The sequence below is a fragment of the Vigna unguiculata genome, chromosome 3 (genome assembly GCF_004118075.2).
Source record: "Vigna unguiculata cultivar IT97K-499-35 chromosome 3, ASM411807v1, whole genome shotgun sequence".
NCBI lineage: Eukaryota > Viridiplantae > Streptophyta > Magnoliopsida > Fabales > Fabaceae > Vigna > Vigna unguiculata.
In genome coordinates, this window is record NC_040281.1 from 19,507,763 (window position 1) to 19,526,014 (window position 18,252).

The 18,252-nt window shown below is 32.6% G+C and overlaps 1 protein-coding gene and 1 pseudogene across 3 annotated transcripts; one reads left to right on the forward strand and one right to left on the reverse strand.

Moving 5' to 3' along the window:
• Positions 1 to 10,102: 10,102 nt before the first annotated feature.
• On the reverse strand, positions 10,103 to 11,444 carry LOC114175116 (annotated as a pseudogene).
• A 2,949-nt stretch (positions 11,445 to 14,393) lies between these two features.
• LOC114175890 lies at positions 14,394 to 17,432 on the forward strand. 3 transcript variants are annotated; one of them, XM_028060732.1, is made up of 3 exons: positions 14,394 to 14,519; positions 14,707 to 15,052; positions 17,152 to 17,432. In XM_028060732.1, the coding sequence occupies exon 2, from the start codon at positions 14,776 to 14,778 to the stop codon at positions 15,049 to 15,051; it is 276 nt and encodes a 91-aa protein (XP_027916533.1). In that variant the 5' UTR covers positions 14,394 to 14,519; positions 14,707 to 14,775; the 3' UTR covers position 15,052; positions 17,152 to 17,432. The 3 variants fall into 3 exon arrangements, with proteins under 3 accessions (XP_027916533.1, XP_027916534.1, XP_027916535.1); XM_028060733.1 differs by having other exon boundaries at positions 14,401 to 14,519; positions 14,752 to 15,052; XM_028060734.1 differs by having other exon boundaries at positions 14,405 to 14,519; positions 14,757 to 15,052.
• Positions 17,433 to 18,252: the final 820 nt, after the last annotated feature.

An 18,252-nucleotide genomic window follows, 5' to 3' on the forward strand; every position in this document is an offset into this window, starting at 1 on the left:
AATGTATCCTTTTAGGGGTATATCGACTTTCTTCAAAAGAAGATCTATAAATTCAATTTCTTTCTACCATCCTTTGAAAAGCAAAACAAAAGACAAATGAATAAATTCCAATGATGAATTAGCACGAAACACTAAACCACATAATTCGTTACAGATTACTTAGATCAAAACTCTATATAAAAAAGAAACAACATACTTGCATGATAGATACAAATTGTTCAGAACAAATTCTACCTAATTCATGCAACAACATATTGTACCATAAACAAGTAGAAGAACTTCAAAATTGTGACCCATAATCCCATTGAGTACAAAAGTCATAGGACTATTATCCAACAACAAACATAATCTCATAAAAAAAATAATAAAATGTCCAATCCATATGCAAAAGTTAAAAGTAACCTAAACAATAAACCTTAAGAACCACAATTGGAGTAAAAATTACTCCAAGTAGGAACGAAATTATCACTAACCTATAGCAAGAAAATGACCTTCCACATTGGAATGAGGTAAGCACCTAGTACCCTAGAAAAAAAGGCAAGTTAGAAGAACAATCATTCACCAGTTAAAGTCGAAATATATTAAGCACTAAGCAAACACCTAAAAAACTAATCACCAAACTTCGGCGAGAGTCTTTAGTGTAGAAGACAATGGCAACCACACCAGTGCCATAAATCAAATGTCAAAACACCAATGAAGAACTAGACACACAAAAGTGGAATCACAAACCTTCCCATAAACCTCGATTCTTCATAAACTCGTGCATCACGCCTCTCTCTCGTTTTCGATATTGAGATCTTTCTCGCTCTTCGATTCTGAAAATCAACACTAGAGGTTATGTGGTCGCGACTTCTGAAAAAAATAAGTTAGGGTTTTAATGTGACTAACCTCATTAGATCCTTAACAATGATGATGCACATGCTTTTAGAACGATGATGATTAAACTCATTGTAGAGACCGAGTTCATTTGATGAATTAAAACTTGAACCCTAATTTCAACCACTGGGGACAAACATCTCAAACTACAAAGGAAAACTTCATTTTTGAAGAAGAAAGGTAGTGAGAGATAGGATGTAGACAATATAAGGTAGGTAGGATGTCAGGATATTGATGGGAGTGGGGGAGGATGCGAGATTCTTTTATCAATAGAAAGCCTTGGAGTGGAGAGGAGGAACTACGAAGCAAAGTTATGAAGGTTGTGGAGATGGAACTGAGGGAAGGCAACCATGGTGAAAGAAAAGAAGAACCTTTGAATAACACAAAAAAGAGAAGAAGAAAAGAAACCGAACAAATATGAGGAGGCAAAGGATAGAGAGAGGACCATCGGAAATGGAAGAGTGGAAAAGGCAATGGGCGGGAAGGTAGAAACTGTGCCAAAATTCAAATATTTTCATGCGCCTTTTAATCACGTCTATCCAGCGTGCACCAAAGAAAAAAAATGAAAAAACATTATCAAAGTACACATAGGATGCCACCTCACTGAGTCAAAAATGGGTAAAAAGTATTGAGTTAAAGTATCATTTCCCTTTAGAAAAGTGGTAGTTTTTGTCCTTTTGTTATTTGTGATTGAATAAAGAAACTTTTTATTGGATCAAATTTAATTTACTATTATTACTTGAAGTTATAACAATAAATAAATAAAAATGAAAGATGTGGAAGTTTAACGTTGGCCACACCAATTAAATGCTATCCAGATACTCTGTAAATCACTAATGCATAGGGTTTCCAATGACAAAAAAAAGTTAACCTTGCTTGGGTAATTGTTAGGGGTGGCAAAATGGGCCAGCCGGTCAGTTTTGGTTTGGTCTATCTGTGGTCCGTAAGAAATAGGTTGGGCTAGACTGGCTTGTCAAATAGAAATGAGCCAACAATCACAACCCGTCCCATATAGAACGGACTAATGGGCACTGTAACTCACGAACACACATCCTCAATTTCATAGCTTCTGCCTTTGTTTTTGTATTCTTTTTCTAGATTTTAATATTTTTAATCAGTTTTAAACCCATTTTCTTATTACTTTTAACTCTAGTTAACTGTAGGAATTAGTTCCACCGTAAAATAGCATCTATGGTTCATTACAATATTTTATGAAAAACTTACTCATAATTAGGTTTTCATTGAAACATTTTGTCAAACACCTTTGGTTTTCCCTTTTATCCATCATTTTAGCCACTCTTTTTATCTAGTTTAGGTTCATTATCATTTATATATGTATCTCAAATGTTCATATACCATTTACATGCATTAGAGTAGTTTTTTATGATTATTTTACCTAATCTCTTAACTTTCCCCTTTGTTAGACATAGTTTAAGGTTTTCATACTTTAGTTCACTACACTTTTAACCATTTCCTAGGATTGATTCCCTGGTTGACCACTTCTCTACATTTAGAAGGAGAAATTAGTGTTTTTTTTTTTAATTCCTATGTGACTAGGAGTTTAGCACATACTGTAAGATCCGAAAAAATATAGAATATATAGAAATCCTTGAAAGGAATTAATGACTTGATTAAGATAGTTGATTTATTTAAACTAATTATTTTATTTAATTATGAAATATGGAATATTTATTATCTGAATGATTTAAATTATTGTTGTATTTATTTCTTTTAAGTGAGTTACATTGTTCTTTATTTAATTTAAGTATTTAATTATGGTTTGTTGAATATGAGTGATTTTAAATCTATTGTGCACCTTATGTTTTGAGATAGTATATGTCGTAATGGTGGGATTCAAGTAAAATGTGTGTAGGAGTAGGGTTCGACTCTGGTAGGACAATTATTTGTTGTTTTGTAACTCTTTTTTTTCTCCTTAAAGTTGTGGGGCCCACGAAACTCTTGCAATTAATTTTCTCTCTCCTCATTCACGATGGTGTAGGGATTGTTTGGAATGGAATTTAAACTCATTTCATATTTTTAGTTGCTTGCTAGATTCACGTGTCTTTTTTATTTTATTTTCCCTCTTCCTTTAGTTGCATCTGTTACAACTTTTGGTTCATTACATTTTCGTTGGCACTTCCACATATTTTTGGTGATATAAAAATGGAACTCTCATGCCACACTAAAAATAGAAACGATCAATATTCATTTTAAGATATATATTTGTTAGTTAATATTTGGAATCACCAAAAAGAAAATAGGTAATGCTAGGGTTTTGGATAAAAGGGAGAGTGTGGGCTAAGGAGGGGTTATTTCATTTCTGAAAGAGTTTAAAAAAAACAAAAAAAGAGAAAGACAATAGAGGAACTATGGAAGAGACTGCGGGAGAAAGAGAACGTAGGTTGGAGGTTGCTAACAAGGTAGGGGAAGCTGATTTTACTTTCTATTTTATTTGAAGCTTGACCTTGTTTTATTTACTTGATGAATGAAACTTGAAAAGCATGCAGGTGTAGTTAGGGGAAGCCAACAACTTATGTTATTTTTCTTTTTGTATGCGTTGCCACGTTGTATTTATTGTATAGAGGACTATAGGTGTGAAGCTGAGTTTGTTTTTTTTTATGTTGTTGTTTGAAGCATGACTTTGATTTCTGATTGTGTTTTATGTTTGCCATAGATGTTTGAATGCCTTGAATGCCATATGTTCCTCTCTTTCACTAATCTGCTATATCTTTCGTGTTAGTACATACGAGTATGGTTTTGTGGCTTTCTTCCTCTATGTTTATGTTTCGATGCATGCGGGTCTGCGTGTTCTTATTGTTGGTTTTAATACTATTTTGTTTGATGCATTAGTGGTATTTTTCATAGCGTCCATGGCAGTGGGTTGGTAGTTTGTTTGTACGTGCAGTCGTAGGTTTATTTTCAGGGGCGCATGTTTTTGTATGTAGGTTTCCTATAAAAATTGCTTTAAGTATTGGATGAGAGAGAAAGAGCATTGCATGGTTCACTTTAAGGGGTTTTAGTTGGTTTTGGGTTCTTCCTTGTTCACTTTTTGTGTTTGGTCCACTTTAGGTGAGCTATAGTGTTTGGAGTGTGGGGAGTGCAATTTTGTTGTTTTTTTTAATATTGGGTTCCATTAGTGGGATATAAGATGATGCGGTGGTTAGAAGAAATCATGATGGTGCAACCAAGAAAATCCATGTAGCTACTACTTTGCATTTCATGTAAAGACATTGAGGGTACTAACTCTTCATGGAGTATTGTTAGTTGGGTTTATTTTCTTATGAGTGTATGTAGATGGCTTGCATGGTTCTTTGTGAATTTGGTAGTGTTACATATGTGCTTGAAGCCTTTGGTGGGATCACATGCGAAAGAGTGTGCATGCAAAGTTTCTTTATTTTTTCTTAGCCACGGGTCCCACATAAATTCCTTTTGGTTTCTTTTCTCCTTTTAATTCACTTTCATGTTTTACAATTTAAGGTGCAGTACATGATTTTCATTAGGTACTTATGCGAATGTGTTAAAATATTTAATATTTTATTGTAGCTGCGGGTCCCACTTCTTTTAAGTGGTAGTTTTGTTTCCATTGGACAAATCAAGTAACGTGATTCTAGGGTGCAACCACAACTTTCTTATCTTCTCTTTAGCCATTCTCTTTCTTCCAATTTTGTCTCTTTCTTGTCTACTTCCACATGCAATTGGTTTTTCATGGTTAAAATGTAGTTCACATAAATCACCAGCATTGCTTTGTTTCTATTAGTTTACCACACATAAATGTATCTTGCTTTAATTTCTCTTTGATTGTGAGTGGTACAAGCACACTAAATATACTCGTTCACTTTTGTTCTTTATAAAATTGCATATTACACATTTAATTGGTTGGTGATGTTAGGAAGGGACCCATGACCTATATAAAACTCATTCTTTTTTTCCTTAGTTTTACCTTTTAATTACCACATGTAAATTTAGCTTTCTTACTTAAGTTTTGGTGGAGTTAACTTTTGAGTGAGGCATATGAATGTCGTGTGCGTGCATGATTTCCACCATGAATATATGTTGTTTTGGTGTTGTTTATAATAGGGCATGGTTGTAATGATATATTTCATGTGTTTGATTGGTATGTTGGATTTTATGATTTTTGGGTGTAACTTACGTGAATGCATGTCTTCCCTTTCTTCTTTTCTTTGGTTGCTTGTTACTCCTTTGTGGTAGTTTGAGGATAGTTACTTGTGTGTGATGTTATGTTGGTGTTTAATGAATGTCACTTGTAAAGTTTGTTGTATGAATGTATTGTTTGATAAGTTGATGGGTTTTTTATGGAACTTTATTTCCCAAGCATGATGTGGTGTTGTGGATTTTGTTGGTAATATGTAATTCTCATGTGTTGCATGTTGGGAGTGTTTTGCCTTGCTTGAAGAGTTTTGGTGGAATTAAGTGTTGTATGAGGTTTTTCGCACTTAGAGACCTAATGAAAACTCTTTCGTCTGTGTGAAGTAATGGAAAGGGGTCCTCTTTGCCTGTGTGAAACAGTGGTAGAGGATTGGTCTGAGTGTTGTACTCTCTCGCCTGTGTGAAGTAGTGGGGAGGGAAAAAATGTTTCACCTTATTTTGGCTCGTTGCAAGTATAGTGTCTGGTGTGCGATGCATCGACGCTTTTACTCATAATTCCTTGTGAAATAAGGGAGACAGTCTGGCTGCGATAGCGTGACACATCGAACCATCTATTTCTAGGAAACTAGATGTTGTTGTGGGGTAAAAGGCCGCGAAAAACCAAAGCTTGATTATGATTATTTGGATGTTGGTGGTCGTGTGTTCAAACTAAAGTTTGATTATGATCTTAATGCTTAAGTGTTACTTGAATGAGATGTTGAGTATTATTGGTCATATTTTATTTACGAAATTCTTTTATATATCATTGTTTATGGTTAGCTTACCCCTATTTGTTTGTTTATGTGTTTGTTGTATGTGCGATGATCGTATAACGTGTGTGATATACGGGAGCAGATGATATTGTAGATAATTTTGACATGGAGTAAATTGACAAGAGGTTGGGATGAGCTCAGGAGTTCTTATAATTAATTTAGTTATTTTAAATCAGATACTAAAGACTATGTAATTTTCTTTTGTTCACAAATGTTATTGGAAGTTTTTTATTAGTACATTTTCAATGATAATCCTTTTTCGGCAAAAGTTTTCACTTTCTAACTTTTCATGACATCCCAAAATTCGAGTGTTACATATACCATGCAACATGACCAACACACAAGCTAACGCCACAGGTTGACATGTGCCTCTATGCTAGTGATGACACAAATAAACTTGTTGAGGTTTATTGTGACACTTCTCATCAAGGATTGGGATATGTATTCATGCAAGAGAAAAGGGTAGTAGTCTATGCTTCAAGGAAAATGAAGACTCATGAAAAGAATTACCCTACTCATAACTTAGAGTTAGTAGTGGTGGTGTTTGCCTTGAAGACTTGAAGACATTATCTTTATGGAGCACAATTCCAAGCGTTTAGCGATCATAAAAGTTTGAAATACTTGGTTGATAATAAGAAGTTGAACATGAGGTAAAGGCAACAGATAGAACTTTTGAAAGATTATGACTTTGAATTGTTATATCATATAGGTAAAATAAATGTAGTTGCAAAGCCTTAAGTAGGAAAATGATGCATATGTCCTCATTAATGATCAAGGAGTTGGATTTGGTGGAATGATTTAGGCATTTGAGTTTGCACGTGGAGTTTGGAATGGATAACATTAGATATGGTCATTTGATTATATCTAATGTTTTTCTGGAGCAAGTGAAATGCTGGATCTTGAATTGAAGCAAACAATGAATTTGATAGGTACTAAGCAAGCTAAGGATTTTGTATTAGGATCAGATAGAGTTTTGAGATTTAAGGGCACTGTATGTATACTTGACGATATATAGTTGAAGAGGTTGGTGTTGGATGAAAGGCGCATGAGTAATCTTAGTATGCATTTAGGCATGAGTAAGATGTACCATGATCTTAAAGAATCTTTCTGGTGGCCTAAGATGAAAAGGGATGTGGCTTAATATGCTACATCACGTTTGACTTGTTAGAAGGGCAAAGTAGAGCATAAGAGGCCAGAAGTATGCTTTGATAATTAGAGGTGCTTGAGTCGAAATGGAATAACATAGTAGTGAATTTTGTTACCCATTTACCATAATTAGTGATGGTTAATGATCCAATATGGGTGGTTATGGAAAAATTAACCAAGAGTGCTCATTTCCTACCAATTAATCTTAGAATGCCTATGTATATTCAAATCCTACAATCACACCTACAATATTAACCAACATATAAACTCGTCATATATAACAATATTATATAAACAAAACAAACTAAGTCCAAAATTCATATTTAAATCCCAAAATATCATCCACTACAAGATCAACAATATCTAAATAAATTTAATCAATCCGAAAACTAACAAGATCGTAGTCCTCTATTAGACTAAATAGAAATAAATTGTAAACGATAAATAAGACAAATCTATCTAGCAACAACTTTTAACAAGCAACTCTATGAAAAGAATCATCATTACATTTGTACAAATACTTGCATTCCTTAATTACCCTAACTTGACAAATGGTCATGAAAAATGATGAACAACTCTAACTTCTCACGGACATGTACAGTTATCATACTTACAAAGTGTGCGTATAAAAACAACAATCAAAGCTATGAGGTCATGTTCAACATGACCATAATTTTGCAAATGTGACACAATTTCATTCTAAGATTAGCTAAAATGCTAATTGCATCATCGTACTATTACAAAACTCTAATAATTCAATCACACCAAAATTTGTAACTAAAATAATAACTCATCACATTTAAGCTACAACACTTGATAGATCTTCCAAAAATACAATACTTTTTTGAAGAACTCATACCTAGTTCTTCAAAAATCATTCACCAAAAATTCAACACTCAATTACAAATAAAAAAAATCTAATAACAACAACAATTAACATAATTGTCATCCTCAACTAAACTAAACATTAACAATTTTTTTGCATGCAGTACAACGAAAAATAGACAATAGAATCTACTACAAAGGTTTACAAGAAACTTTTTTTTTCTAATTACTTCTCACATTTAAAACCCTTAGAACAAAATACTTATCTAATTTAACTACTAGAGCACAATTACAGATACAACTCAAAGGGAATATACATATTATTAACAACATGCCTATACTGCCACAAAAAACATTGAATTAAGATTCACTACCAAATGCAAAAATTGTATAACCATATTATAAGATAATTTTAATGCTACAATCACACTTACAATCCTAACCAACATATAAACTCGTCATTTATAATAATTATATCAACAAAACAAACCTATGTTCCAAACATCATTCACGACAAGAGTAGTTGAATCGAAATAAATTTATTCAACCCGAAAACTAACAAGACCATAGTCCTCTATTAGACTAAATAGAAATAAATTGTACACGATACACAAGACAAATATATCTAGCAACAACTTTTAACAAGCAACTCTATGAAAAGAATCATCATTACATTTGTACAAAAACTTGCATTTCTTAATTACCATAACATGACAAATGGTCCGCGAAAAATGATGAACAACTCTAACTTCTCACAAACATGTATAATTATTATAATCACAAAATATGCGTATAAAAACAACAATCAAAGCTATGAGGTCATGTTCAGTATGACCACAATTTTGCAAACATGATACAATTTCATTTTAAGATGAGCTAAAACGTAAATTACATCATCGTATGTTACAAACTCTAATCATTTAATAACACCAAAATTTGTAACTAGAATAAACATTTAGGCTAAAATACTTGATAGATCTTCCAAAAATACAATTGTATTTTGAAGAACTCATACCTAGTTCTTCAGAAACCATTCACCGAATATTCAACACTCAATTATAAACGAAAAAAATCTAATAACAATAACAATTAACACTATTATCTTCCGCAATTAGACTAAATTTAAACAATATTTATGCAAGCACAAAAAAGAAAAAATGTACAATCAAATTTACTACAAAGGTTTATAAAAACCTTTTTCTGCTAATTACTTTTGGCATGCAAAACCCTTAAAGAAAAATATTGATCTAGTCTAACTACTGAAGCACAATTATAGATACAATTATAAGGGAATTTACGTATTATTAAATATTTGCCAATACAACAACAACAAAAAACATGTCGCTTTAAGATTCATTACTTAATGCAATATCTATATAATAATGTTCCAAGATAATTCAAATCCTACAATCACACCTACAATATTAACCAACATATAAATTCGTGATATATAACAATATTATATAAACAAAACAAACCAAGTCCAAATTCATATTTAAATCCCAATATATCATCGAAGATAAGATCATCAATATCTAAATAAATTTAATCAATCCGAAAACTAACAAGATCGTAGTCCTCTATTAGACTAAATATAAATAAATTGTAAATGATACATAAGACAAATCGATCTACCAACAACTTTTAACAAGCAAATCTATGAAAAGAATCATCATCACATTTGTACAAATACCTGTATTCCTTAATAACTCTAACTTGACAAATGGTCCGCGAAAAATTATGGATAACTCTAACTTCTTACGGACACGTACAGTTATTATACTCACAAAGTATTCGTATAAAAACAACAATCAAAGCTATGAGGCCATGTTCAATACGACCACAATTTTGCAAATGTGATACAATTTCATTTTAAGATGAGCTAAAACGTAAATTGAATCATTGTATGTTACAAATTCTAATCATTCAATCACACCAAAATTTGTAACTAGAATAAACATTTAGGCTAAAATACCTTATAGATCTTCCAAAAATACAATCGTATTTTGAAGAACTCATACCTAGTTCTTCAAAAACCATTCACCAAATATTCAACACTCAATTACAAACGAAAAAAATCTAATAACAATAGCAATTAACACTATTATCTTCCTCAATTAGACTAAATATAAAAAATTTTTATGCAAGCACAAGAAAGAAAAAATGTACAATCAAATTTACTACAAAGGTTTATAAAAACCTTTTTCTTCTAATTACTTTTGGCATGCAAAACCCTTAAAGAAAAATATTTATATAAACAAAACAAACTAAGTTCAAAATTCATATTTAAATCCCAAAATATCATCCACTACAAGATCAACAATATCTAAATAAATTTAATTAATCTGAAAACTAACAAGTTCCTTGACCGTTTTAAGTTTGTACCTTTTAGTAAAAGATGCAATTACCATGATCACTATGTGGATTATGAGGCCAATTCCAACCCTTTGTAGAAGAGTTATTCCTCTAGGGTTCTTGGTGAATCTTTGCATAATCTTCACAAAGAAACGGTCATAGAGCACCACACAAATAAGCATGGATAGAGTCATAAATGTGCTTAAATTTTTAGCGGGGATGTTGAAGCTACCAATGCCTCTGTCAAGTGTTATACCCTGCTTCACAAAAAGGGTACCTATTTGTGCAACCATTGCACTGGGAATGAAAAGGGAATGAAAGTGGCAACCAAGATTGGGATCATTCTAAGCATTTGTTTAGTCTCCTCTACATGAGTAACCGGGTTTAGTTTCCATCCACATGCACTTGAATTTGTCTTGACGCATACCTTGTTGAGAAACCTACATGCATATATATGGTGGTAGAGCCAGAAAACATTAATTAGGATAGCCAAAAACACCAATAACACTATGTCAGGTCATACTTACTATGGTATGCTATGAACAAACATAATAAGTTTGACTTACTATAATAGGCTTTTGTGACATCATAGAAAGAATAGGCTTTTGTGACATCATAGAAAGAATATATTTTTTATGTTGTTCACAACTATGATATCAGATACATGTTATAGTAAGTCGTTTTAACCATTTAAATAGAATCATATGAGAAGTTAAGAATATGAAGTGGATGAGAAATTAAGGTAGAAGTTAGACCTCAAGGTTGGAGTAGGATGAATTCTGACTCTCCCTTTCTTGGCATACTCTTCCAAATCAAGCTCATAGAGTTGTTTAGTGTCACTAGGAATAGGATTGTTCCATTTTCTAATAGCAGCCACTATGACCTTAGCCATCTTAATGAATGGACTCCCAGTGGGTAATTTGTGTCTGTAAAAGGGAGTGCCTACCAAAAAAATGGCTACAAAAATTTGAAGTCCAAGAGTGGGAAAAGCATAGTCAAGAGTCCACCCCACATTATCTTGTATGTAGACTAAGATAGAATTTGCAAAGAGGGTTTCAATGAAGATGTTGAACATCCACCAATTGAAGAAGGAGAGTTTGTACTTCTTCTCTTTGGGGTCATAGTCATCAAATTGATCAGCACCAATGGTGGAAATGTTGGGCTTGGTTCCACCTGTTCCTAGTGCTAGAGTGTAGAGTGCACCATAGAACACAGCTAGATGCAGTGTGGAAGCTTTCTCACATTTTGTTACATCCAATTCATGGCACTCTGGCGGCTTTAGGCTTGGAAGGGACACTAATAGTGTTAGTAGACACATCCCTGCCAATATTGAAAGATGATGATTTTTTGTCTTTTTCAAATTGAAAGAACATTTCAAAGAAAATGTGAGAGATCAGAAATGGAGTTCAAATTATCTGCTGAGTTTATTTTACTGTCATCTTTTCATGACAAAAAAAAATAACTCAGTAGAAGATCTAAATTGTGATAAATGTTTTCATGACAGTAAAAAAATAACTCAGCAGAAGACCTAAATTGTGATGAATGTTACCAATAGAAAGATGATTGAGGAGAGAATGAAAGTCCAATAGCGACCAATAAAAAAATATCATAAAATTAAGTTTAAATATTTTATTTCATAACCAATAAAAAAACGGTATAATAAATTTACTTTTATCTCATATTTTATTTACAATATCATGGTTATTGTCTTCCATTCTTGCAAGGATACAACTCAAAGACCAATGCTTGGTTTTATATAGTATCTCTCAAAGCAGCAACTTAGGAGTTTGAATTCTCTACTGATTTTTATCTATTGTTTCTCTGCTATGTTTTTAAAATACACTGATAATTATTAATTTTAAAATTATATTAAAATTATCTTTAAAGTATCAAAACAATATGCTTTTAATGTTCAACAGAAGACAGAAAAAAACTCCAATGTTAAAAGTCAACATGATAGTTTTAAATCTCGGATTAAGCATTATATATTCTAAAATAAAATTGTTAAATATAACAATTATCGTATGAGAGTGACTTGCACAAAAATAATGCTAAAACGAATTATTTAATAAAATGGTATTTTCTAAGAAAAAGACATCAAATAAGGAGATGAAGTATATCTCTTAAAGTAAGAACAATTAATTCAATCCTACTATAACTAGCTTTAAAAAAAACGAGAAAAGTCTTGGAATATTTACAATATAAGTGGTCTCTTTCACTTTTTTTAATAATAGGTGTTTTTTTAATAACAGGTGTCCAAGTAAAACACAATTCTTTACAATTTTTCTTTATTTATCAATGTATTTTAATTAATTTTATTTTATATTATTTATTCTAGTTATATTGATTATTTTTACAAAAAAAATCTAAAGTAAAAAACCATCATCATCTTTCGTATTAGGATTGTATCAATAAAGGTATCTAAGAAGAGTATGGCAAAAATATAATAGAAGGTTAAAGAATAAAGCAATTAAATGGAAAATATATCAGTATGCTAGGACTGGTGACTCCACATGAGAATTAGAAGAGAACATGAGGAAGTCCTATCTCACCCTTTTCCTGGTAAGTTAATTTTCACGGGCACAAAATTTTCTTGTTGGAGGGAATATAAGGACTTGTACATTAGTTTAAGAGTAGTACTTGTTTTAATAAAGACGACTCTCGATTATTTTTTATTATTATAAGGATGAGTCGGTATATAAAATTTCTTCTAATCGAGTTCATTTAAAAAAATTATCTCTCTAGATCTTATTTCTAAAGACCCTCCTCTACATTCTCTCTAAAAGTGTCAACTCTACCTTCATCCTTTTGAAGACCAGACATCGTACAAATTGATCCTTGAGAAAAGTACTCCATAAGCCCCCAATCAATTTCTTTTTTAGAGTAAGTTCATTTTCTACTCTTTTCCTTTGATGATCAACCCGCTTTTCCCTGTTCATGTGACCTTCCTTCCGTGCATGAGACTTATAGATGATCAATGGTAGTCTCACTTTGTTTGTTATCATAATGTTGTGCTTTGATCATTGATCGAGTTTTTCCTTGTGTAGATAGAGCAATTCTAAGTATGGGAGTTGTGTAGGTAAGGAATGGGCTATAGTAGAAGTCATTCTCCAAGTAAAGGAAGCTTTTAATTCTTTTATAATTTTTAGCATTTTAAGATTTGGGTGTTTAATATGCATTTGACTAAAATAGATGATTGTGAAAATGCCTTAACTGAGATTATTATGCATTATTGTAGTTGAATTGATGGATAATAGTGAATTTGTTGATTTACATTATTGAATTTGTGGATGGTAAGTTGGTGTTGTGAATTAGTGGTATTTGAGTGATCAAATTGGTTTAATGATGCTATATGAGATATTTTAAAATTAAAGATAATTTATTGAAGTAATATGGAAGAAGCAAAATACTCAAATAGAGCATTGAACCATTTCAATCACAAAGGAATTAGAGATTTGCTGACTGTTATAGTGTTGGGTGTGTTGGAAACCATCTGACACCATTATGGCAAAGAGCTTCAGAGGTCTTGACTCTACTTTATCTCTGTTAGGCACAACTCAAGTTTGGGTTATCTGACACATGGTACTGCCTAAATACCATTGGGCATTCACTTCATCATGAGTTTCAATAGCTTGTCACGTTGGGCGCTACATGTTCCGTTATAGAGGGCTTTACGAGCATTAACGTTGGGCATTGATGGAGTGGTGTTGAGCGTTAGAGGGTGTTATTGGGTGTGCAGTTCAACGCTAAGTGTTGTGGTGTTTTGTTCAAGTTCTAAATTGTATAATAATGATGATTTGTGGTCTTTGAGTAATTCTCTTGTATATTATGATGATAATGAAAGTAATTCTAAGGAGGATTGCTTCAATTAAGTAAGTATAGTGTAAGTATTAAATTTGAATTCCAAGAGTAAGTCATCCTAATTTTACTAAACTTACATACTTATATAAATAATGACATTTAAGTGGTGAGAGTTGGATGAATTTCTATAACTGACATTGGTTGGATGTATAACTATTGTGAGAGACTATAAAAGATTAATTTTGTCTTTTATGTGACCTAGGAGTCACAACGTTGTAGCACTCAAATTCATTGTAGAGATTAGTAAGACACGTTCCTGAAGTTTTTAGAGCGTGAAAAATAAAATGTGAGATTAATAATTTTTTAGACTAAGAAAAGTTTATTGGGTGATAAGAATAAAAGTAAAGTGAGAGTGTAAATAGTAAATCGCTTGGTTGAGCTTAAAAGGTGGGCCTAGTGGACTTAGGAACTTTGGACCTATTTTTTTTTTCTTAAGTTGACCAAAACAAGAAAAGGAAAAAAGACACTGGTGGGTTTAGCGAAGTTTAAACGCAGCAGGGAAACTTTCAACCTTTCATTTCGTGCTGATCGGAACAGGTAACGTAGCAAAACACTTTCTCACACTCAATTTTCGCGTTTCAACCATTAAATTGCAATTTTAGTATCTCGAATTCTTCGTATATTTTCTCGAAAGGTTCCAGATTCGTGGATTTTATTGTGGTTTTACTGTTATAATTACGTTTATCCTCGTAATCCTTCGTCACAGTTCGTTCTCGTAATTTAGGTTTTGTAACATTAAATTTGGGGACTTCTGTTTCTTTATTGGAAGGGAAGAGAAGAGAAGAGAGGGGAAATGGGTTTCATCATGGAATTTGCGGAAAACTTGGTATTGAAGTTGATGGAAGACCCGAAGGAAAGAGATCGGAGGTTCAGGGAGCACGTTTATAGAGTGAAGGACAGGTGCGAGAAGACAAAGGAGATGTGGAGCTACCCCATGCGGCCCTATGGTTTTTGGACATTCGAACGCCACAATTCTCAGCTTGCATGGGATGCCCAAATTAGCCAAGTTCCTGGTAGGAGGGACCCTTATGATGATCTCCTCCAACATTACTCCGCTCCACCTAAATGAGGTATTATTCTTGAAAACCCTAATTTCAAAGTATGCAGCTCTCAAATCTAAATGCAAAAGTAAATTTTGTTTTAGTTTTTTTTTTTTTTTAAATATTCTATTCCTTTTTATTTGATTAAATTCTCTCGTCTCTTTGATTGTCGGTTATTGTATAGAGGTTATATTATACTTCGAGGCTGATGTTTAATTGGTCTACGTGCTCTTATTAGTTATGAATGCATTGTGTTTTTGGTGTGCATTTAAAGATTCAATGCTTTTTTAACCCATTTGGTTGTGATTCTGGAGTTGGTTAGAAGGAGAGTTGATAGGGAATCTATGCACCTGTCACAGATATGGTCCAATCATGAGAAACTTGGTTTTTAGTAACTGAAGTCTAAGGGACAATGATTTTTGTCTTGGTTTTAAATTAGTTCCTTATCGTCATCTCAGGGCAAGCTGAACGGCAAGAAAGATATGACTTGGTCAGCCTTTATAGGTCCGGGTCTCTTTTATTACATTTAGAAGTCAGTTTCTTATATTCCTTTAAAAAATCGAAGTCAGCGAGAGATTTCAATCACAAACTATGTTTGCCTCTATTGGATTCTATAGAGTCTATTATTTTGGGCAATTTCAGAACCCCAAACACGTGCTTCAGCTTCAGGAACAAAATGAAGAGCTGGTGTCATGATGCATGCATTTTGCCGATGATATAGTACTAGATGGAGTGTTGAGAAAGAAGCCGAATGGAAAGGTAGAGATGTGGAGACATGCTTTGAGAACACACAAATTTTGTGTAAGTAGAAGTTAAACATAGTGTGTGAATGCATGTTAAGCAGAAGGGGCACTTGTTTGAGCTTATAGTTAAAATGGGAGGCCATACCTTATGTCACATGATTGAAGTGGCTTGGAACCACGGTACTTCATGATGAGAAAATAGAGAGCATGATAATAAGCCATACAATTCAAACGGTTGAGTGAAATGAGGGAGTGCTATAAGCATTATTAGTGATAGAAAAGTAACACTGAAGATTGAAGGAAAATCTTACTGCATAACTATAGGGATCGTTAAGTCATATAGTATTGTCATATAGTATTGAAGAGTAAACAGTTATTTGGTCCCTATATTTGTAGGAAGTTGTCACATTATTAGTAACTAAACTACTACTGGAAAGTAAAAGAGTCTCTAAAAGTGTAAATCACCAATCCAGTTTGTCCATAATTAAAAAATAATGTGACTGATGTAACTGTAAAAGTTTAGGATTTATTTAACAACATCTTGGTTTTAAGGACTAATATGATGGTGTCTTCCACTTTCAAGGACCAAAGTAACCACTTACTTAGAACTGAATACTAAAGAGTAATAAGCAACAAGGAAATAAGCATGGTAGTGCAAATGTGAAAATATTATAATACATGAGTAGACACACTAGATAATAAATATAATTAGAAATGATTGCATTAGAGAGGGATTTTGTTAGGATACATGAAGAAGAGAAATTAGTTAAGATAGTTGGAGTATTCATGAGTTAGTTACTTGAGTTGTTAGTCAGATATAAATAAGAAAGAAGGTGAGGAGAGGGGAAGGAGGTGAATTTTGTAAACACGTTAGCTCTTTGTGAAGGTGAAGCCCTTGAAGGAGAGAGTGCTTTCCTATTTCTTATTTTTTTTTCATTCTATTCAATTAAACCTTTTTTTTTTCTTTCTCTTTTCAATTCTTAGTTCCTAACAGATTTGGAGTACCATTTATTGTTGAAAAGGTGGTAAATCTTACCTTGGGTAGTAGGGCTTTGTGTAGAGAAGATTTGTAAATACTCTAATAAGCAGAGTTGATTAGATGAAGGGTAGTGCAATGTTTGAGGTAGAGGATAATTGGAACTTAAAACAAAAACACTATACGCCCCATTAGAAAGTTTAGATTTAAATGGTTCATCATTAGATATGATTTAGATTTAGACATTATCCGGTAGGAAAAACACTTTTGTTGTCCCTTTAAATTTATTGCTCTTTTTTTGTGAATTTTTTCTACTATAGTCTTTTGAAAGTGTGATTAGGTTCTCATTTAGTATTGCACTGCCTACCACTGTGTTATGTAATCATATTTTGTATTCTCTATTAATGCAGTGTTGCTGACCTTGCCTCTAGCATTATTGGTGGAAAAGGATGAATTTGTTGTAATTTCCCCTTTTGACATACTGGTTTGTGCTTTTTTATTCTTCTATTTTGAATAAAGGTTCCATATAACTATGGTACCGGCAGGATTTTTTCCCTTGAGATTCTTGCACTATTTTGCAGTTCCTGGCAATATTTCTATTTTAACAATGTTTCATCTCACTATTTAATGGTATGGTGTCGTAATAGAATGCAACTATAGATTAGGTTTGTAATGGGAGTGGATTGTGTAATGTTCTGGTGTCAATGTTAATCTGTTACTACTTAGTTTGAGCGGTTAGATTGGAGTAGTGCATCGATTTTTGGCATAATATTTTGGGTTAAATATGTTTTTGGTCCCTCAAGTTTGAGCGAAATTTGGGTTTAGTCTCTCATCAAAACTTTTGACCAATTTAGTCCTTCATCTTCCAAAATGCGTGAATTTAGTCCTTTTAACCAAACTTTGTTAAGTTTATCTGACATTTCAAGCGCATTTCATGATAGTATTTAAATTATTTATACTGTTTGACACATTTTTGCTTCAATGTTAACTTAAATACTATCATGAAATACGTTCGAAACGTCAGATAAACTTAACAAAATTTGGTTAAAAGGACTAAATCCACGCATTTTGAAAAATGAAGGACTAAATTGGTCAAAAATTTTAATGAAGGACTAATTCCAAATTTCGCTGAAACTTGAGGGACTAAAAACATATTTAATCCTAATATTTTTTAGCTAAAAGGATAACTGTTGAGCTCTTATCTTCAACTCCTGAATCTTTATGTTTCCCCATGTTGACCTTGAAAGAGTGTCCTGTTCACTGACATCGAGGTATCAGCACTTGAGTTCCCTGTTCACTGACTTCGTGTCGTATCAACATTAAGAATGAACTATTCACTGGAATAAAAGCTCCCTAATCAATATAATGGCTTTCAAAACCTATAAAACATAAAAAACAGACTCAAGACATCTAGAATCATCTGAAATTATTGCATTGGAATAAATACAAAATTTCAAAGGAAAAGTAGAAAACGATCCTGGTCTTTGTATTCAGTCTATCCATAATATTTA